Raw genomic sequence first — 22,911 nt, forward strand, 5'->3', positions numbered from 1 at the left:
CCTAATTATATATAAGGTTTGTAAGGTTTAAATCATAAAGAGTTGGTTTAATAATAATACTTATGATGTGATGATATTCACACACACACACTCACACACACTCACACACACACACACACACACACACACACACACACGCACGCACGCACGCGCGCACGCACGCGCGCGCGCGCGCGTACATGCACATCGCTTTAATAGTGCAATAATCGTGGACGCGACGTTAAACCCCATTTCACCTCACCTCACTGTGCAATTTGTAATTGCGACCACCATGTTCCAATCGTCTCAGTGATCGAACGATTGGGAAGTAATTGTAATTTGTGTAAACTGCCGGGCAAAAGTAAGTATACACCCATGTTTGATGGTGGTTAAAAATGAAACAAACAAGAAATGGTTATTCGATGGAGATATATTTGCTTCGGGTATCTTAGGCGATACTACATGCATCATATGAATGAGTGTCTCACAACAGGTGACGTGCACATGACGTCTTAAGGAACACGGGGGTCGCAATTTTACAGTACACAGGAGTGATATTAGAATGGCAGGCATTTTCTTTTGCCCGGTTGTGTATATATATCCTAGGAATATACTTTTAGACTGTTTGAGAATTGGTGTCGGTTTTTTCTTTTACTGTTCTAGTATATTTGATAATGTACAGCAGTAATGAATAGTTTCCTAGACAGAAAGCATGATCTATGATACGGTTTCTGGTAGTTCGTAACACTCTTTGGACGACATACACCTCATGCCTGCAATCCGACTATCCCCTCTCCCTGGTAAGTTACATTATGTCAAGAGGTCTTTGTGTGTCAAGGAAGTAAGAAAACCAGCTGATGCCTGATGCTGAAGAACCGTGTTCACAGCTGAACGACATAGTATTTTTCTGCACTGACAGAAACTGGATATATTGACACACAGCTATTATATATATTTAGATAACCCCTGATCAAATAGATGCCCTTCGTTTATCTATATGTGGAGTACCGTATATACCTGTGATAACGATACCGATGGCGATGCTGATGCTGATGGTGGTGGGGATGAAAATGATGGTGACGGCGATGATGATGGTGACGACGATGATGATGGTGATGGTGATGATATGCTGATATCCTTGCATTGATTGCAAACTTTAACATTTGAAAAATGAAACACACATATAGTTGATCATATGATCAAGGCCCCTGGCGTTGCCTGGTGGTAAAAACGTTCGCTGCTCGTGCCGAAAGTCCAGGTTCGATTCTGTGCATATCAGAGGCACAATGTGGAAATCTCCCGCCGTGATATTGCCGGAATATTGCTAAGGCGGCGTAAAATCCGACTCGCTCACAAACTCTCATAAATCACTGTGCCATTTCTAACCAAGGTTCTGCAGATGACACCGGAGTACGTCAAGATTCAACTCTCGGTTGGTCTTCTTCCATTATATCTTACTAGGTGGCGCTACTGGCCTCGCTAGGTCGTTCATTCATCCACAGGGCTGTGTACATGAATGGCGACACTTTCTTAAAGCGGTTGTCAAGTAGGGGTCTATTTCATGGGAAGTTGACCTCAAACGATTCAAGCAGTCCTACTTTTATCTGATCCATTGACCTAAGTTTGTGGCTCTGTGACAACACGTACAAAAGAAAGTCTTTGTACAGGAGATGCAATGGGCTATTCATGACAAATCACAGGCTTTTACGGATTGTGAACAGGCTTCGCGATGTCGACGTCTTATCCGTTGTCCTCGCATAAATATTAACATATCTTCAAGATCTGTCTAAATGAATGGCGTGACAACATTCAAGAAGTACGTTAACGGTTATGTGAAATATTAGAATGATTCCACCACAGAAGCCAAATCTTTAAGTTGTTTGATTCTTTGTTAGCATTTTCAATAAATGTTGTTCACGAGAGGTTCCTGCATAGATATATCTAGATCGGTGACGCTGACCCGTACCCAGATCAGGACATACTCACTCACTCACTCACTATACAACCAATAAAACAATCAATCAACTTCATAAAACAATACATATAAATCAATATAACAAGTAAATCAATCAATAAAACAACTCAATCAAACAAACCAATCAAACAATCAATCGTGCTATCTAAATGCAAGAAAGTGGAAATCGAGTGATGGATGCTTGACTCATTGTAAGTCTTTGTACGCCATTGTATCGTTGCTGGTGGTACCAGTTACCAGTTTGGGCCAGACGAAGCATTAACGAAGGTAAGAGTTTAATCAGAAGTCTCCTTAAGGGAGACTGGTATCACACCTGTGATCCCTGGCGATAAGAAATACGGCATTACATACTAGGCCAGCAGTTAGACGTATCAACGTATAATCATAAATTCTCCCCAGCGTAATATATATCTTGTACGTGTGTAAACAGGGTGTGTTTGGTAACTTGAGTAGGAAGCACAAGTGCACGAAGGGATGTTATTTCAGATGACAAATGAAAGAAGACAGAATGATTGTGACGCAAATTTAGTGACTGGTGGCCGTGTTGGTTTTCATCATTCGCCAACACACACACACACACACACACACACACACACACACACACACACACATATATATATATATATATAAATTGTGCTTTCTTGACAACAAATGTTATAATTGGGATTAGTAAAGTACAGATGCTCGTACGTTTAGACGTTGATGGCTGATTATAAATGGACAAATTAAAGCCAAAACTTATCTTATGAATTATTGGTAAATGGCAATGGACAATGGACAAACGGGAGGCCGGGATAATTAGTGCCAATTACCTGTTGGCTTCCCTTGTTACGTTTCCTCCTTTGCTATCTTTTTACTTTTGTTGTTCTTACAGGTACATATCTATGTTCTCTGCTTCATAGCGTTATTCACCTGATGGTGGAGGAAGTAGGTTCTCCGAAACGTTGTGTTCCTCATAATAAAGACATTGACATCCATACATTTTCTTCCTTGTGTGTATCACTTCTTAACGCCTTCAGAGCCTCAATCTAGCTTTGTTTTTAAATGTTGAGATATTTGCGTGGAATATAATATGGTCATGCCTATAAACATTTGGGTCTTTGTCTACATGAGCATTTAGACATAAATTTTATAGCTAATTATAAGGAAATTGCTAAATCTGCAGGGATGAAGTACACTTTATAGCAAGCTGTGATCTTTATTCACACTTTAGATATTCGTAATGGAGATCTGTAACTGAAGTTTATCGTAATTTTCCGCTCTCACCTCCTGACCAGCTGAACGTCTTAGTGCATTCTGATGCCATTGTAAAATTCCAGGCTGCCATTCTTTCTGTGATGTTTTGACAGATGAAATCTATTGCGTTATAATACTCTCTGTTTGCTGATATTTAATATGTACATATAGTAAAATATTTACGATATTTTAAACGTGTAATTCAATGCATGCAATGCAATGTGAACATGAGTGCGGATGCACAGTTAAAGTTATAGTGTGATGGATGTAGGGGAATGGTAGGAGGGTGTATGTACGTAAGCACGAATACCGATATATGAAGTTATAGTTCGATGGATGTTGGGGAATGCTGGGAGGATGGATTATGTATGTAAGCATGCCCATGTATCCATGATGGCTGACGTAGACATAATAAGATGGCTGTTGGGATAAAGGAGAAAGATGAATGCGATGTGTGTGCGCGTGCGTGCGTGCGTGCGTGCGTGCGTGCGTTGTGATACGAGGGTTGGCGAACATGTTTTGAGATGATTGTGTATGTAAGTTAAGTGGTTGAGGATGTGGCAGGTATGAGTATTGATACATGCAGACTTGGGGTTTGGGGACTGGGTGTGCCTGTACTGATGTCTTTTCTTTCACTCACTTTTTTTTACTGCCAACTGAGGACTTGAGACAAAACCATGCCAAATGGGGACTTAACTATCTTGAAGCAATTTCTACAATATATTTTCGTATTTGTAAAAGGGAATAGCTGGGCAAAGCATTTATCATAAGGGACTTGAGAAAAAGACACTTTGAAATTGCTAGACATAATACTAGCAACTGAGGACTCAGAGTACACACTGGCAACTGAGGACTCAGAGTACACACTGGCAACTGAGGGCTCAGAGTACACACTGGCAACTGAGGACTCAGAGTACACACTGGCAACTGAGGGCTCAGAGTACACACTGGCAACTGAGGACTCAGAGTACACACTGGCAACTGAGGACTCAGAGTACACACTGGCAACTGAGGGCTCAGAGTACACACTGGCAACTGAGGACTCAGAGTACACACTGGCAACTGAGGACTCAGAGTACACACTAGCAACTGAGGGCTCAGAGTACACACTGGCAACTGAGGGCTCAGAGTACACACTGGCAACTGAGGACTCAGAATACACACTGGCAACTGAGGACTCAGAATACACACTGGCAACTGAGGACTCAGAATACACACTGGCAACTGAGGACTCAGAGTACACGCTGGCAACTGAGGGCTCAGAGTACACCCTGGCAACTGAGGACTCAGAGTACACACAGGCAACTGAGGACTCAGAGTACACACTAGCAACTGAGGACTCAGAGTACACACTAGCAACTGAGGACTCAGAGTACACACTGGCAACTGAGGACTCAGAGTACACACTGGCAACTGAGGACTCAGAGTACACACTGGCAACTGAGGACTCAGAGTACACACTGGCAACTGAGGACTCAGAGTACACACTGGCAACTGAGGACTCAGAGTACACACTGGCAACTGAGGACTCAGAGTACACACTGGCAACTGAGGACTCAGAGTACACACTGGCAACTGAGGACTCAGAATACACACTGGCAACTGAGGACTCAGTGTACACACTGGCAACTGAGGACTCAGAGTACACACTGGCAACTGAGGACTCAGAATACACACTGGCAACTGAGGACTCAGAATACACACTGGCAACTGAGGACTCAGAATACACACTGGCAACTGAGGACTCAGAGTACACGCTGGCAACTGAGGGCTCAGAGTACACCCTGGCAAATGAGGACTCAGAGTACAGACAGGCAACTGAGGACTCAGAGTACACAGTGGCAACTGAGGACTCAGAGTACACACAGGCAACTGAGGACTCAGAGTACACACTGGCAACAGAGGACTCAGAGTACACACAGGCAACTGAGGACTCAGAGTACACACTGGCAACAGAGGACTCAGAGTACACACAGGCAACTGAGGACTCAGAGTACACAGTGGCAACTGAGGACTCAGAGTACACACAGGCAACTGAGGACTCAGAGTACACACTGGCAACTGAGGACTCAGAGTACACACTGGCAACTGAGGGCTCAGAGTACACACTGGCAACTGAGGGCTCAGAGTACACACAGACAACTGAGGGCTCAGAGTACACACTGGCAACTGAGGGCTCAGAGTACACACTGGCAACTGAGGACTCAGAGTACACACTGGCAACTGAGGACTCAGAGTACACACTGGCAACTGAGGACTCAGAGTACACACTGGCAACTGAGGGCTCAGAGTACACACTGGCAACTGAGGGCTCAGAGTACACACTGGCAACTGAGGGCTCAGAGTACACACTGGCAACTAAGGGCTCAGAGTACACACTGGCAACTGAGGACTCAGAGTACACGCTGGCAACTAAGGGCTCAGAGTACACACTGGCAACTGAGGACTCAGAGTACACACTGGCAACTGAGGACTCAGAGTACACACTGGCAACTGAGGACTCAGAGTACACACTGGCAACTGAGGACTCAGAGTACACACTGGCAACTGAGGGCTCAGAGTACACACTGGCAACTGAGGGCTCAGAGTACACACTGGCAACTGAGGACTCAGAGTACACACTGGCAACTGAGGGCTCAGAGTACACACAGACAACTGAGGGCTCAGAGTACACACTGGCAACTAAGGGCTCAGAGTACACACTGGCAACTGAGGACTCAGAGTACACGCTGGCAACTAAGGGCTCAGAGTACACACTGGCAACTGAGGACTCAGAGTACACACTGGCAACTGAGGACTCAGAGTACACACTGGCAACTGAGGACTCAGAGTACACACTGGCAACTGAGGGCTCAGAGTACACACTGGCAACTGAGGGCTCAGAGTACACACAGGCAACTGAGGGCTCAGAGTACACACTGGCAACTGAGGGCTCAGAGTACACGCTGACAACTGAGGGCTCAGAGTACACACTGGCAACTGAGGACTCAGAGTACACACAGGCAACTGAGGGCTCAGAGTACACACAGGCAACTGAGGACTCAGAGTACACACTGGCAACTGAGGACTCAGAGTACACACTGGCAACTGAGGGCTCAGAGTACACACTGGCAACTGAGGACTCAGAGTACACACTAGCAACTGAGGGCTCAGAGTACACACTGGCAACTGAGGACTCAGAGTACACACTAGCAACTGAGGACTCAGAGTACACACTAGCAACTGAGGGCTCAGAGTACACACTGGCAACTGAGGGCTCAGAATACACACTGGCAACTGAGGGCTCAGAATACACACTGGCAACTGAGGGCTCAGAGTACACACTGGCAACTGAGGACTCAGAGTACACACTGGCAACTGAGGACTCAGAGTATACACTGGCAACTGAGGGCTCAGAGTACACACTGGCAACTGAGGACTCAGAGTACACAATGTCAGCAGTGTTTTGTGGCCTGAATACCACTCTTTTATAACATATTAGAGCATACCAGACGACTTCTCGTCGTCATCATTCTCGTTTTCTTATCACATACTACGTGTGTGAGGCAACATCTGAATAAACTAGGGCTCCGACATTGACTTTGTTTCATTGTCTTAATGCCATCTAAACACAGCTCATTTAACGTCTGGCAGTATTTCCCCCCTTCTTTTATCTGGGACTTGGAAACACACCCACAACAGAGGATTTGAGGAGTAAACTCAGGTTCATTTGTCATAAGCCTTCCAAATGAGTGTGGTTTTACGCAGCTTTTAGCAATATTCCAGCAATATCACGGCGGGGGACACCGGAAAGGGAGTTTCACACATTGTACCCATTTGGGGAATCGATCCCAGGACTTAGACGTGATGAACCAACGCTTTAACCACCAGGCTACCCCACACTCTCACCTTCCAAGTGAGGACTTGGAATACACACATGCAACTGAGGGCTCAGAGTACACACTAGCAACTGAGGACTCAGAGTACACACTGGCAACTGAGGGCTCAGAGTACACACTGGCAACTGAGGACTCAGAGTACACACTGGCAACTGAGGACTCAGAGTACACACTAGCAACTGAGGGCTCAGAGTACACACAGGCAACTGAGGACTCAGAGTACACACTGGCAACTGAGGACTCAGAGTACACACTGGCAACTGAGGGCTCAGAGTACACACTGGCAACTGAGGACTCAGAGTACACACTAGCAACTGAGGGCTCAGAGTACACACTGGCAACTGAGGACTCAGAGTACACACTAGCAACTGAGGACTCAGAGTACACACTAGCAACTGAGGGCTCAGAGTACACACTGGCAACTGAGGGCTCAGAATACACACTGGCAACTGAGGACTCAGAGTACACACTGGCAACTGAGGGCTCAGAGTACACACTGGCAACTGAGGACTCAGAGTACACACTGGCAACTGAGGACTCAGAGTACACACAGGCAACTGAGGGCTCAGAGTACACACTGGCAACTGAGGACTCAGAGTACACACTGGCAACTGAGGGCTCAGAATACACACTGGCAACTGAGGGCTCAGAATACACACTGGCAACTGAGGACTCAGAATACACACTGGCAACTGAGGGCTCAGAATACACACTGGCAACTGAGGGCTCAGAATACACACTGGCAACTGAGGGCTCAGAGTACACACTGGCAACTGAGGACTCAGAGTACACACTGGCAACTGAGGACTCAGAGTACACACTGGCAACTGAGGGCTCAGAGTACACACTGGCAACTGAGGACTCAGAGTACACAATGTCAGCAGTGTTTTGTGGCCTGAATACCACTCTTTTATAACATATTAGAGCATACCAGACGACTTCTCGTCGTCATCATTCTCGTTTTCTTATCACATACTACGTGTGTGAGGCAACATCTGAATAAACTAGGGCTCCGACATTGACTTTGTTTCATTGTCTTAATGCCATCTAAACACAGCTCATTTAACGTCTGGCAGTATTTCCCCCCTTCTTTTATCTGGGACTTGGAAACACACCCACAACAGAGGATTTGAGGAGTAAACTCAGGTTCATTTGTCATAAGCCTTCCAAATGAGTGTGGTTTTACGCAGCTTTTAGCAATATTCCAGCAATATCACGGCGGGGGACACCGGAAAGGGAGTTTCACACATTGTACCCATTTGGGGAATCGATCCCAGGACTTAGACGTGATGAACCAACGCTTTAACCACCAGGCTACCCCACACTCTCACCTTCCAAGTGAGGACTTGGAATACACACATGCAACTGAGGACTTGAGGTTTACACTCAAGTTCGTTTGTCATACAACTCCTTCTAAGTGAGGACTCGGAATACAAACATGCAACTGAGGACTTGAGGTTTACTCTCAAGTTCGTTTGTCATACAGTTCCTTCCAAGTGAGAACATGGAATACTCACATGCAACTGAGGACTTGAGGTTGACACTCAAGTTCGTTTGTCATACAACTCAATCCAAGTGATGACTTGGAATACTCACATGCAACTGAGGACTTGAGGTTGACTCTCAAGTTCGTTTGTCATACAACTCCTTCCAAGTGAGGACTTGGAATACACACATGCAATGGGAATTTGAGGTTTACTCTCAAGTTCGTTTGTCATACAATTCCTTCCAAGTGAGAACATGGAATACTCACATGCAACTGAGGACTTGAGGTTAACACTCAAGTTCATTTGTAATACAACTCCTTACGCAGCTTTTAGCAATATTCCAGCAATATGACGGCGGGGGACACCGGAAAATTGGTTTCACACATTGTACCTATTACGGGAATCGAACCCGGGCCTTCGCCGGGACGAACCAACACTTTAACCACAAGGCTACCCCATCGCCCCCATTTGTCATATCACTCCTGCCAAGTCATTGATCTGTGGACACAATTCCAACTGGCCATTTGTAAGCCTTCTGCTTTCGCTGGATAAACCAGAGCTTATGGTCTCAGTTTTGTAATCAGACATGTTCGAGGCAGTGGTTCTATTTCAAACCCCTAACATATTTAAAGGAACCAACCATGAAATAGAATACAAAAGAAGGAAATTTGCACACATAAGTTTATTAACATATCACACATATTCAATTGCCGACCACGTGGAGTAATGACCGACTGAAACAAGGTATTCAGATTTTTAAAAAACCCGAAGAGGCAGGCACAGAAGCACACTCAAAACAACGAGTCACAACGGTGCATATATCTGTCAACCCTATCACAATGCCACAATTAGTATACCCTAACCAGTTCTTGCCATTTCACTCATTACACATGTGCTGAGCTTGAGCACTGGCCGTCTGGGTGCGCAGAAACAGTACACGAACAAAGTCAAACAACAATACATGCTGTACGTTTGCTCTACAATGAGTAATATTAAATAACTGACACCATATTTACCTGACAGCCGTACACTATTTATTCAAACTAACAAACAAATTTATTCAAACTCCAATTTATCCACATCCTCTTCTTTAGCCATCACAGCTACAAAGGGTTACGTATACATATCAAGGACAAAGCATCTTGGTGTCAGTCATATAAACATGATACAAAATAAATGAAATTCCTAGTGAGTCTTTATGCCAAATTAATCGAACAAATCTACCCATACAAATTTTAGAAATTTAAAAAGAAGCTTGCCCTAGAAAAATAAGAATTTACAGTTAGTTTTGTTTATTTTTAAATCATGCCCGTTACAACATCTTGAACGAATGGTTTGTGTCTTTTATGTAGATGTTGCCAGTGTGGGAAAAATATTATCTGTATCAAAACATAACAGCAAATAAGAAGGTAATGTACCTGGGCCCTTGTAAAAATATATATGTAGATATGCATGTTGTGAATGTGAACCCCACCAAGGACTAGTCACCATTAGTAATTCTTAACACTAATAGTTAGTCAATTAATACACAACAAAATTACAAAATATAAAAGATTGTGGTATCCGTCTGTCAAATGTATGTACCCATGTAGATGAATCCTGGCGTCTAATGCAACCTTATCAAATTTTACCATACAAATCGCCCGAAATCAAACCCCAAATACCTAACATAAGCGTGAGGTGAGGTGAAATGGGGTTTAACGTCGCGTCCAAGATTATTGCACTTATATAGCGACGTGCATGTACGTGTGTGTGTTTGTGTGGCTGCTTGTACTAGTCCGGACTGATGCCGATTTATAGTGCTAGCTCACTGAGATAACATGCCGCAGTTTAACATGAATACCCAACTCAGACACAGTATACTGACTCCGAGCCGACCAGTCCTTGTTTTAGCCCCTTAATGCCGAGCGCCAGACAGGGTAACAACAAGTACCATCTTTTAAAGTCTTTTGGTATGACGCGGCCGGGGATCGAACCCCAGACCTTCCGCTCTCCGGGCGGACGCTCTACCACTAGACCACGGAGGCGGTCCCTAACATAAGCAGATGACTGGACATGTTGTACACAATTTCGTGGTACTCTGACCAAAACTCTCATCAGGCTTAGTAAGGGGACATATTCCCTCATTTTACCACAGAATTATGATATATTCATCAATCAATCTGTAAAGTTGTTTTTCATCATTGTGGCTCAACATGTTCATCACTAAGGCTCAACATGTTCATCACTAAGGCTCAACATGTCCAACAGACACTAAACATAAACATCACTGAGGATCAACATATTGATCACTGAGGATCAACATATTGATCACTGAGGCTCAACATATTGATCACTGAGACTCAATATATTGATCACCGAGGATCAACATATCAATCACTGAGGCTCAACATATCCATCACTGAGGATCAACATATCCATTTCTGAGGCTCAACATGTTCATCATTGAGGCTCAACATATCCATCACTGAGGCTCAACATATTGATCACTGAGGCTCAACATGTTCATCAATGAGGCTCAACATATCTATCACTGAGGATCAACATATTGATCACTGAGGCTCAACATATTGATCACTGAGGCTCAACATATTGATCAGTGAGGCTCAACATATCCATCACTGAGGCTCAACATATCCATTACTGAGGATCAACATATCCATCACTGAGGATCAACATATCCATTACTGAGGATCAACATATTGATCAGTGAGGCTCAACATATCCATCACTGAGGATCAACATATCCATTACTGAGGATCAACATATCCATCACTGAGGATCAACATATCCATTACTGAGGCTCAACATGTTCATCATTGAGGCTCAACATATCCATCAATGAGGCTCAACATGTTCATCACTGAGGCTCAACATATCCAACAGACACTCAACATATACATCATTCAGGTTCAACATGTTCATCATTGAGACTCAACATATCTATCACTGAGGCTCAATATTTCCATCACTGTGGCTCAACATATTGATCACAGAGACTCATCATATTGACCACTGAGGCTCAACATATTGATCACTGAGGCTCAACATATTGGTCACTGAGGCTCAACATATTGACCACTGAGGCTCAACATATTGATCAATGAGGCTCAACATATTGATTACTGAGGCTCAACATATTGATCAATGAGGCTCAACATATTGATTACTGAGGCTCAACATATTGATCACTGAGGCTCAACGTAATCATCAAAGAGGCTATTTCCTTTTCTCATTTTTTCAAGTATTTAAACTTTTATCCAATTTCGTTATTTTGTTTCTAATGAAGTGTTTTATTCGTTTCCAGGATCTGTTTTTGAGGACAGAGTCCTTTCTCTTGGCATATAGACAGGACAACTTTCCCCGCTTTTTGACAAATTCTGACGAGTGTGTGGCAACTGCCCTTTTTCTTGGGCCGTCCATGCTCGAGGAGTGGTCCTTTTCCTTTTTGGGGATTTAGCAGACTCTGAAACGAAATCAGATAATAAAAGTGTTTGAGATAAACATAACAAACCTTATGTCAAAAATTACACATCAGTATGGTAGTCCCTAATGATATTTGATAAATATACCAGGAATTTTCTGACACGGGCCCTTTTATCTGAATATTCCAGAGGTACACCCACACTCGCCCAAACAGCATAATGTTAAAATGCCCCATTGAATATGTGGGCCTCTTTTTCAAACATTACAGCAAAACCACAAGCGAAGCCCCCCCCCCCCCCCCCCCCCCCCCCCCCCCCTCTGTCGTTAGTGTACATGTAACCACATACATTTTTGGGATTGATTGCTGTAAGTATCAAGTTGGCATGACAAATCATCACCAAGAGACAATCATGTCTTTAATCATATGCTCAATGATCATGAACAATTAGCTGTGGTTAGTGTATATGTAACCACATACATTGTTAGGATTGATTGCTGTAAGTATCAGGTTGGCATGACAAATCATCACCAAGAGACAATCACGTCTTTAATCATATGCTTAATGACCATGAACAATTAGCTGTGGTTAGTGTACATGTAACCTCATACATTGTTAGGATTGAATGCTGTGAGCATCAAGTTGGCATGACAAATCAACAGCAAGAGACAATCACGTCTTTAATCACATTCTTAATGATCATGAACAATAAGCTGTGGTTACACAAGAAGAGATAAACTTGCTATTTGACATATTGTTAAATCTATCATGCATTTTTCATGAAATATTGTTTGAATATTTTCAGATGGCTTCAGTATTTAATCACTAAGTACATACTTAAAATGCATTTCACATTGCACATTTAGACATGTTTTTTTCAAGAAAGAGAAATAAGACATACATTTTACAATGATATACATGATACATATAATACACTTGCAGTCTGATGCTGGTCAAACCAAAAGACCTTAATTGTCACTGTTACCTCAGTACTTCAGACTGACCTGTGGCCTGGGTCATCGATCTGACATACATCCTTATCTGGCCCTTGCAACAAATTATCAAAAATTAACCTCACATGTAATCGTTTACTTATCCCTCAGCATTCAAATCTGTCTGAAGCTCTGATGTCTTTCAGATCATATTTTCCTGACAATAATTGCAGGGGATACTAAAAGTCAAGATTACTACTAACCTTAGGGATCAATGGTCATGGACTCAAAGTCCTTGCCAGCATGTTCAGATAGCTTTCCTTTTTGTTTGTTGTTTAACGCCGCACTCAGCAATATTCCAGCTATATGACGGCGGTCTGTAAATAATCGAGTCTGGACCAGACAATCCAGTGATTAATGTCATGAGCATCGATCCGAGCAGTTGGGATCGATGACATGCATCAACAAAGTCAGCGAGCCTGACCACCCGATCCCGTTAGTCGCCTTTTACGACAAGCATAGTCGCCTTTTACGGCAAGCATGGGTTGCTGAAGACCTATTCTACCCCGGAATCTTCACGGGTCCAGATAGCTTTCCAGTGTTGAGAGCATGAAGGACTTCTGTCACCAAAGCCAGCTCCAATGTCCTTTCATTAAGTTGGTAAATGTCCCTGTGGATCCGGATATCGTGGCCCATGAATTTTGCAAACAGATCTTGGTTATTTGGGGTAAGACCAAGCACTTGAGACAATGTTGCCAGCTGCATTCGTAGGCGCGTCGAAGTGATACGGGAAGGATGCTTGGCTCCACACACTTTGGCCATCTCCCGAAGAGCGTCACATCCTCTAAGGGAAAAATACTCCTTGGTTTCCCAAAGAGAAGGTTTGTCTCAACATTCACCTTTGACCGCATGTCCACCAGATCCTATAACAAAGAATATTAACAAATAAATTACTTAGTCAATTGTCAGTGATGCCAGGAACATAGTAAAGCGTTTTATCAAACACGTTTTAAGTTTGTTTGATATATGAGCAGTTTATTATCAGTGCTAGCGCGTCTTAACATACATGAGAAATAAAAGATATTTGGCTTTTCTATATAAACGACACCTAATGTCATACATTTTCTCATCAACACTGACTGGCAACATGCATTATAACAATACAGAAACAGTTACAGGGCAGCTGCCAAAAGTAGATGTGACTTTGTTCATGTGTTGGTGATTAGTACAAATAAAATAGTAATAAGGTTTTAACACTTCATTACCCAAATAAGAAAATATATATTTCCAGGGTTTTTTTTCTTCGGGTGCGTGTGTGTGTGTGTGTGTGTGTGTGGCAGATTTAAGTTGTCATTGCTATTAGTTCATACACTAAGAATACTAAGTTAATAATTTGTGTGAACAATTTTGATTCTGAACCATTTTCACAAACTTATGATTTGATTGGTTGGTTTGTTGTTTAACGCCGCACTCAGCAACATTGCAGCTATATGACGGCGGTCTGTAAATCATCGAGTCTGGACCAGACAATCCAGTGATTAATATCATGAGCATCGATCCACGCAATTGGGATCCAAATCAAACCAAACCAAATCAGCGAGTCTGACCACCCGATCCCGTTGGTCGCCTTTTACGACAAGCATAGTCACCTTTTACGGCAAGCATGGGTTGCTGAAGACCTACTCTACCCCGGAATCTTCACGGGTCACAAACTTATGATAAACACTTGTATTGAAAACATTACTTCCAGACTTTGAACTCTTCTTAAAATGCAACAATTACAGGTTTCAGCAGTTCAAGTGCAACAGCAATGAGCAATGAATGATACAATTCAAATTCAAAGAATACCTTGACCTTTGATAGACATGGCAAAACCATTATATGTGTTAGGATTTGTAAAGATGGTTTCATGTTTGTGGAGGTAACCATGCCTTAAAATATGAAAGATGATAAGACCAAGTAAAAACATATCTAGAATGCTGACATTGACATATCTGTCGTGTGACTTTGTCTATGAACGTTTGCCATAGGATTTCCCAAAATCCATTTAGAATAATAATCTTTATTGTGAATACACTTTGTGTAGAAGACCAAACGTAAATCACCAAATTCTGACAAAACCCTAAAGCTGCCCAGTTTCACTGATTCGCTTAAGAAAATCCTACATTCCCATATGGTTGACATTTACCTTGAGGTTTTTCTCCATTTTTTTGGGTCAATATCAGTGAAACCCTTCTTCCTTTCTTTCCTCTTGTTTCAATACGCTTGTGAGTTTCGCATAATTTAACCTCAAATTTGTTTAAGCTTCGTTTCATCTCTGATTCGAGAGAACAATTTTCATTTTTCAAACCCTTGTAAAAGTTGGAGAGTTTAAGGCGTTGGACTTCTCCGCTTCGTTTTCTGTTAAAAGGAGTACCTGGCAAAGACATATTTATGTGAACTTGATGTATTTTCTTTCAACATCAGTGTTGTGGTAAACCTGTACGATGCTTTTTTATCCAGATATGTGTGGAGGCATACGACATCTTCAACAAGTGGCAACATTTGTGGCTGATTGTACTTGGCTGTGTTGAGGGTGGCATGTGCATGGACGGAGATTCACTCCGTCCATTCACCCTTATACAATTCAAGGAACCCTTTGGCCTTTTTTTTTAATTCTTCATCCTCATGCCTTGTTGCAAGGTTTCTTAATATTGCTGCACATTTTTGAAGGCTATAACCTAGTTTTAGGGCAAGGGAGGGGGAAGCATACGTATGACTTGACAGGTCATACCCCGCAACAGTTTGAACTCCTGTTAGGACAGCATCAAACTGTTGAGGGGTCAGACACTCTGACAAGGTACGTACATTTGTATTTGCCTGCTTGATGGCAATTAACAACCTCCCCAACTCTTTCATTTTTTGGGCAATGTATTGCCAATTGTGTTGGTTCGAACCCACTTTTTCATAGTTTCTCTGACCAAAGAGCAGAATGAGGGAGTCCTGTTTCACAATGTCAGTGACACAGTCCTCCCTCATTCTGTCCAGGATGTTAACATCAAATTCCCCCTTGTGTTTAAGAGGCAGCAACTGCCTTGAATTATCTAGAGTTCTCCCATGTGACGCTTCTTTGCTAAATTTTGGGCAGGTCTTTTGGTGTTTCCTCATTGATGTCTTGATAACAAAGGCGTGGCAAAACTCACAGGGGAGATAATTTTTCGCAGGTTTAGCTTCGCCGTCCCGTCATCTATATTTTAAAAGAAGGACACCTTGGTTTTGACTTAAAACTGAGTAATTATGATGGAGTCCCCTTCTCTTATCAACACCTCCCATGCATTTTTTCTTTCTTTTGATTTTTTTTGTACGCAGAGAATCCTTGCCACCCCAGGCTCATTGGCATGGCATGACTCAATGTGTCTTGGCAACTTTGAATAATATTTTTCACAAAAGACACAGCAGTGTTTCTTCAGTTGTCTTTTTCCTTGTACTTTCTTACAAGACTGTACTAAAATCTGTTGTGAAGTTTCTGTTGATTGTGGTATCTGTCTTGTTACAATACTGGGCCAGTTTGCCGTCTGCACAGACTCATCATCAGATGAATCTGGCACAAAATCTGTGGAGTCCGATTCTTCTTGGACATAGTCCTGATCATTAGGATCAGTACTATCAGTGCCTATACAAAAAATGACAACATCTGATAAGTAAAATGAAACTTATGTGAAAAACTATGACACAACAATGAGATATTTTAAACAGTGCTAGTTCATCCACCTCTATCTTCATAGTTTTATTCACAATGCATTCCTTTTGGGTCCTTGCAATACATTCATGATGTCATTGAGCCCTGTAACTTGATATCAGTAGGGCTCCTGATGCTAGTTTTGTACGCATCTTCCATGATAAATCTATATTGATCATTTGCCTTTCTTTAATACAAGCAAATTAACTATTAAAGGTTATTTTATGTTATAAAACATGACATCAGCAATTGACAAACATGCCATTAATTATTCTCTTGTAATAATCAATTTAGGTGATCATATGTATGTTACAAACAAATCATACATTGTGCTAGGATTGATTGCTGTAAGTGTCAGGTTGGCATGACAAATCATCAACAAGTGACAATCACGTCTCTAATTATATTCTTAATGATCATTAACAATTAGCTGTGGTTAGGGTGTTTGTAACAATATACATTGTTAGGATTGATTGCTGTAAGTATCAAGTGGCATGACAAATCATCACAAGGAGACAATCACGTCTTTAATCATTTTCTTAATGATCATGTACAATTAGCTGTGGTTAGTGTATATGTAACCACATACAATGTTAGGATTGATTGATGTAAGTATCAAGTTGGCATAACCAATCATCATCATCATTGTTTAGAAATAGGGCTTAGAAAATTTGTTACAATTTTGTCATCACCAGCTTTTGACCTGTGACATTCCCTGAAAATAATAAGTAAAACTCCACAAAGCATCGCATTCTCAAAGTAGTCTTTCATATCTTAGTCACTGAAATACCAATATAAGGAGACAAATAGATACCCGGTATGATATGTTCACCAGAACATCTCTTTGTACCACATACTACTATACTGAACAACAAAAGTTCCTGTGACATTGAATAAGATTTAATGCAAATTTGTTTTGTTTTTTACCAAATCTGAAACAATTTCGGTTTGCAACAGATAAAAGACTCCTGTAAGTGTTCAAATGGTTTAACTTGCCATACTGACTTCAGCAGAAAATGTTTGATTTCATAAAAAAACATGAACATGCCAAAATGTCAATTTACAAATGAATAGCGTGTGTGTCCACCTCTGGTTTGCGATGCAAGCAACACATCTTCGTCTCATGGAATGGATCAGGCGTCGCACAAAGTCCTGTGGTATATCTGTCCATATCTGCTGGAGCATGTTTCGAAGTTCCCAGAGTGTCTGTGGAACTCGTGGTTGACGTCGAAGGCGCCGATCCATCTCATCCCACATGTACTCGATTGGTGAGAGATCAGGGGTGCGAGCCGGCCAGGGGATGACATTCACATGGTTTTGTTGAAGAGGATCCTGAACAATTCGAGCAATATGAGACGGGCGTTGTCATGTTGACAGGTAATGCCGGGGCCATGACGACGCAAAAACGGTAGAACAACAGGGCCGATGATCTCGCGGTAGCACTGTCCATTGAGATTTCCCTCTACCACTATCAAACGGGTCCTCTGCCGCCCCCGAACCGATCTTCTTCCATGACACAATGATTGAAGTAACGTTCACCTTGACGTCGGTGTACTCGAATCCGTCCATCGCTGTGGCTGTGGTGAAAACGAAACTCGTCAGTGAATAGAACTTGTCCCCACTGCATGGCCTTTCTAACCACTTAGTTTTAGCATATTTGAAAGAAATTAAACTGTATGACAAGATGTAGATTTAAGATTTGAATGTCAGTTTTTAACTGTTTACTGTGATAAAGGACTGAAGTTTTAGTGATCTTCGTCGTCATTTTTATATAATGTTGTCTGAAGGTAATTTTGTTTTTCTAGCCGCGAATAGCTGGAATATTGCTGATGCGGCTTAAAGCACCACTTACGCACTCACCCACTGCATGGCCGTCCAGCGTAGACGCTGTCTGCACCACTGTAGACGTGCTTGGCGGTGGTTTCCGGTCAAAATGGGACATCTGGCAGGTCTTCTGGCGACAATCCCTGCTCATCTGAGGCGACAACGTACGGTTTGTGAAGATATTCGTCGAAGGCCAGGGATGCTTCTTGCAGTCACTGTTACTGGCTGGAATCGATTTCGTAGGTGTGTTGTTCGAATCCAGTTGTCTAGTCGATTATTGGTTACGCGTGGCCTGCCACTCCAAGGATGGTCTCTGACTGCATTCGTCTGTTGCCAACGTTGCCATAAACACCAAATGGTGTTTCTGTGGATGTTAATTTGTCTTTCAACATCACGTTGACTCGATCCTGCTTCAAGCATACCAATGGCTCGCAGACGCTCATTTTCGGAGAGGCGTGGCATTTCGTAATGTTGAATAATTGCGTAATTTTGTTGTATCTCTGAGTGGTTGTTGTCAGCACGATGCTAAACAATGCATTTGTAATCCCATTAACTCACATGTTTTTATATCCATTCTTGGGTAGTGAAATGCATGCTTTTCTGTAGCAGTTGCGTTTTTGTGACTTGATTCCATACATGTACTACAATATTGAAAACCAAACTTTATTTGTTTGAAAAATACACTAAAATATTGGTGTCACAGGAACTTTTGTTGTTGAGTATATATCAATTCAAGTAATTTTAGGTAACAAAACCTTGAGCCTTTCCTCTCAATATCAATAAAAGTTGGTATTTCTAATTTGAAAAAAACAACAGATATTGATTAAGAGGGTACATTATGGCGCAAGAATGTATTAGCATACTTTTAAGTATGAAACTTTTACAACAAAGCATTCTTTTCCAGAAGACGTTCAAAATCTAACTTAACTGCTATCTGTTTACTGTAAACCATGAAATTAATGCATCACCAAATTAATGGTTTTGGAATATTGACTTTGACATGCTGGCTCATGTTTTCTATAATTTATCCAAAACGTCCAAGCAGTGAAAATGATGAAAGCGGGAACAATGCAACACATATTAAATCATCATCTGGGGGTATTGTGAGGGATAAAAAACAGTACGCTAAAGTAAATTTCCATTTTCGTACATCAAAAGAAGAAGATCCTATCACCAAATGATGTGAGTGAAAATGACAATGCCTGTAACTTACTAGTAATATTGTTGGTGGAGGGGATTCTGAGTTGTTTGACAAAAATGAGTACAGAGAAACTGTCCATGATGGCAACAATCAAAACTAAATCAAATTGACTCTTTGTAGACAGATTTTTTTCTGGAAAAAATGGCTAACAAAATATACAATAAATTTAAAGAAGGAAAATCTGGCTATACATCATTTAAGTGTGAAATACTTTCATTTAAATGATATTTGTCAAAACATAACAAAATATTTAAAAAATGCCCAGTTTAATACATATATTATTTACTAGAAGATAACAGAGAAGCAGGCGAAAAAGCCAAGTCGGTTCCTTCTGCTGTAAAGGTGATGGCTTCAGTCTTTTGGGATTTCAAGGGTCTTCTGCTGATTGACTATTTTGAAAAAGGCCAGACTATCAATGGAAGATATTATGCTGACCTACTGAGACAGTTGCGTGAAGCTATCAAAGCTAAGCGACGGGGAATGATCACTAAAGGAGTCCTGTTCGAACCCACATTCATAGGTTTCTGGCGCGACCAAGTGACGCAACTCTGCACAGTGAATCGCGGCGCTTTAGACGACTGGGCCACCCGTGCCCCCGAATTAACGCTATGAGGCAGAGAACATATGTATGTACCTGTAAGAACAACAAAAGTAAAAAGATAGCAAAGGAGGAAACGTAACAAGGGAAGCCAACAGGTAATTGGCGCTAGTTACCCCGGCCTCCCGGTGTGTATGTATTTGTCATCTGAAATAACATCCCTCCGTGCACTTGTGCTTCCTACTCAAGTTACCAAACACATCCTGTTTACACACGTACAAAATATATATATTACGATTGTACGTTGATACGTCTAACTGCTGGCCTGGTTTGTTTGTTTGGTTTGTTTGTTTGTTGTTTAACGCCGCACTCAGCAATATTCCGACGGTCTCTAAATAATCGAGTCTGGGCCAGACAATCCAGTGATTGACATCATGAGCATCGATCCACGCAATTGGGATACGATGACATGCATCAACCAAGTCAGCGAACCTGACCACCCGATCCCGTTAGTCGCTTGTTATGACAAGTATAGTCGCCTTCTACGGCAAGCATGGGTTCCTGAAGACTTATTATGCAATGCCATGTTTCTTATCGCCAGGGATCACAGGTGTGATACCAGTCTCCCCCAGGAGACGTCTGATTAAACTCTTTGCTTCGTCAATGCTTCGTCTCGCCCAAACTGGTAACTGCTACCACTAGCAACGATACAATGGCGTACACAGACTTACAATGAGTCAAGCATCCGTCACTCGATTTCCATTTCTTGCATTTAGAAAGCACGATTGATTGTTTGATTGATAGATTGTTTGAGTTAATTGATTGGTAGATTGATTGAGTTGTTTGATTAAATTGTTTGATTGAGTTGTTTGATTAAGTTGTTTTATGAAATTGTTTGATTGAGTTGTTTTATTGATTGATTTACTTGTTATATTGATTGTATTGTTTAATGAAGTTGATTGATTGTTTTATTGGTTGTTTTAGTGAATGAGTGAGTGAGTGCCCGTTCCACTAGTATGTCCGGACCTATCTGGGTACGGGTCACCGGTATAGCGTCACCGATCTAGATATATCTATGCAGGAATAGGTTAGCCATGCGGATAGCGTTATCTCGATTAATGTATTCAGGAACCTCTCGTGAACAACATTTATTGAAAATTCTACCGAAGATTCAAACAACTTAAGGATTTGGCTTCGGTGGAGGAATCATTCTAATATTTCACATAACCGTTAACGTACTTCTTGAATGTTGAATGCCATTCATTCAGACAGATCTCGGAGATATATTAATATTTATGCGAGGACAACGGATTAGACATCGCGAGGCCGGTTCACAATCCGTAAAAACCTGTGATATGTCATGAATAGCCCATTGCATCTCCTGTACAAAGACTTTCTTTTGTACGTGTTGTCACAGAGCCTAAAACTTCAGTCATTGGATCAGATAAAAGCAGGACTGCTGGAATCGGTTGAGGTCAACTTCCCATGACATAAACCCCTGCTTGACAACCGCTTTAAGAAACTGTCGCCATTCATGTACACAGCCCTGTGGATGAATGAACGACCTAGCGAGGCCAGTAGCGCCACCTAGTGAGATATAATGGAAGAAGACCAACAGAGAGTTGAATCTTGACATACTCCGGTGCCATCTGCAGAACCTTGGTTAGAAATGGCACAGTGATTTATGAGAGTTTATGAGTGAGTCGGATTTTACGCCGCCTTAGCAATATTCCAGCAATATCACGGCTGGGGATTCCCACATTGTGCCTCTGATATGCACAGAATCGAACCTTGACTTTCGGCACGAGGAGCGAACGCTTTTACTACCAGGCAACGCCAGGGGCCTTGATCATATGATCAACTATATGTGTGTTTCATTTTTCAAATGTTAAAGTTTGCAATCACAGATAATGTTTATCACCACTGTAAAATGCAAGGATATCAGCATATCATCACCATCACCATCACCATCACTATCACCATCATTATGGTCGACACCATCATTATCATCACCACCACCATCATTATCATCACCACCACAATCATTATCAGCATCGCCATTGGTATCGTTATCACAGGTACATACGGTACTCCACACAGCGAAGGGCATCAGGGGTTATTTCAATATCTATAATAGCTGTGTGTCAGTATATCTAGTTTCTGTCAGTGCAGAAAAATACCAAGTCGGGCATCAGCTGATTTTCTTACGTCCCTGACACACAAAGACCTCTTGACATGATGTAACTTACCAGGGAGAGGGGATAGTCGGATTGCAGACACGAGGTGGATGTCGTCCAAATAGATCATGCTTTCGGTCTAGGAAACTATTCAATACTGCTGTACAGTATCAAATATATTAGAACAGTAAAAAAAATAACGACACCAATTCTCAAACTGTTTAAAATTATATTCACAGGATATATATACACAACCGGGCAAAAGAAAATGCCTGCCATTCTAATATCAGTCCTGTGTACAGTGAAATTGCGACTCCCGTGTTCCTTAAGACGTCATGTTGTGAGACACTCATTGATATGATGCATGTAGTATCGCCTAAGATACCCGAAGCAAATATATCTTCATCGAATAACCATTTCTTGTTTGTTTCATTTTTAACCACCATCAAACATGGGTGTATACTTACTTTTGCCCGGCAGTTTACACAAATTACAATAACTTCCCAATCGTTCGATCACTGAGACGATTGGAACATGGTGGT

The 22,911-nt window shown here is 41.9% G+C and overlaps 1 protein-coding gene across 1 annotated transcript; it reads right to left on the minus strand.

The window, feature by feature from the left end:
• Nucleotides 1-949: 949 nt before the first annotated feature.
• LOC124123717 (dentin sialophosphoprotein-like) lies at nucleotides 950-22,499 on the minus strand. The gene is made up of 9 exons (XM_048402200.1): nucleotides 22,442-22,499; nucleotides 16,450-16,563; nucleotides 7,620-7,814; nucleotides 7,350-7,517; nucleotides 6,056-6,250; nucleotides 5,813-5,953; nucleotides 4,760-5,251; nucleotides 4,247-4,576; nucleotides 950-1,116 (listed from the first exon to the last, which is right to left on the minus strand). Exons 1-9 carry the CDS (start codon nucleotides 22,497-22,499, stop codon nucleotides 950-952), a joined length of 1,860 nt encoding a protein of 619 aa, XP_048258157.1.
• Nucleotides 22,500-22,911: the final 412 nt, after the last annotated feature.

The sequence above is a fragment of the Haliotis rufescens genome, unplaced genomic scaffold (genome assembly GCF_023055435.1).
Source record: "Haliotis rufescens isolate VD_foot unplaced genomic scaffold, xgHalRufe1.0.p SCAF_25, whole genome shotgun sequence".
Classification (NCBI taxonomy): Eukaryota; Metazoa; Mollusca; class Gastropoda; order Lepetellida; family Haliotidae; genus Haliotis; species Haliotis rufescens.

Coding starts and splice junctions, on each gene's coding strand:
- LOC124123717 (XM_048402200.1), bottom strand. CDS start 22,499: ATGATCTATTTGGACGACATCCACCTCGTGTCTGCAATCCGACTATCC. Junction 5,954..6,055: donor CTCTGAGCCCTCAGTTGCCA/GTGTGTACTCTG, acceptor CTGAGTCCTCAG/TTGCCAGTGTGTACTCTGAG. Junction 4,577..4,759: donor TTCTGAGTCCTCAGTTGCCA/GTGTGTACTCTG, acceptor CTGAGTCCTCAG/TTGCCAGTGTGTACTCTGAG.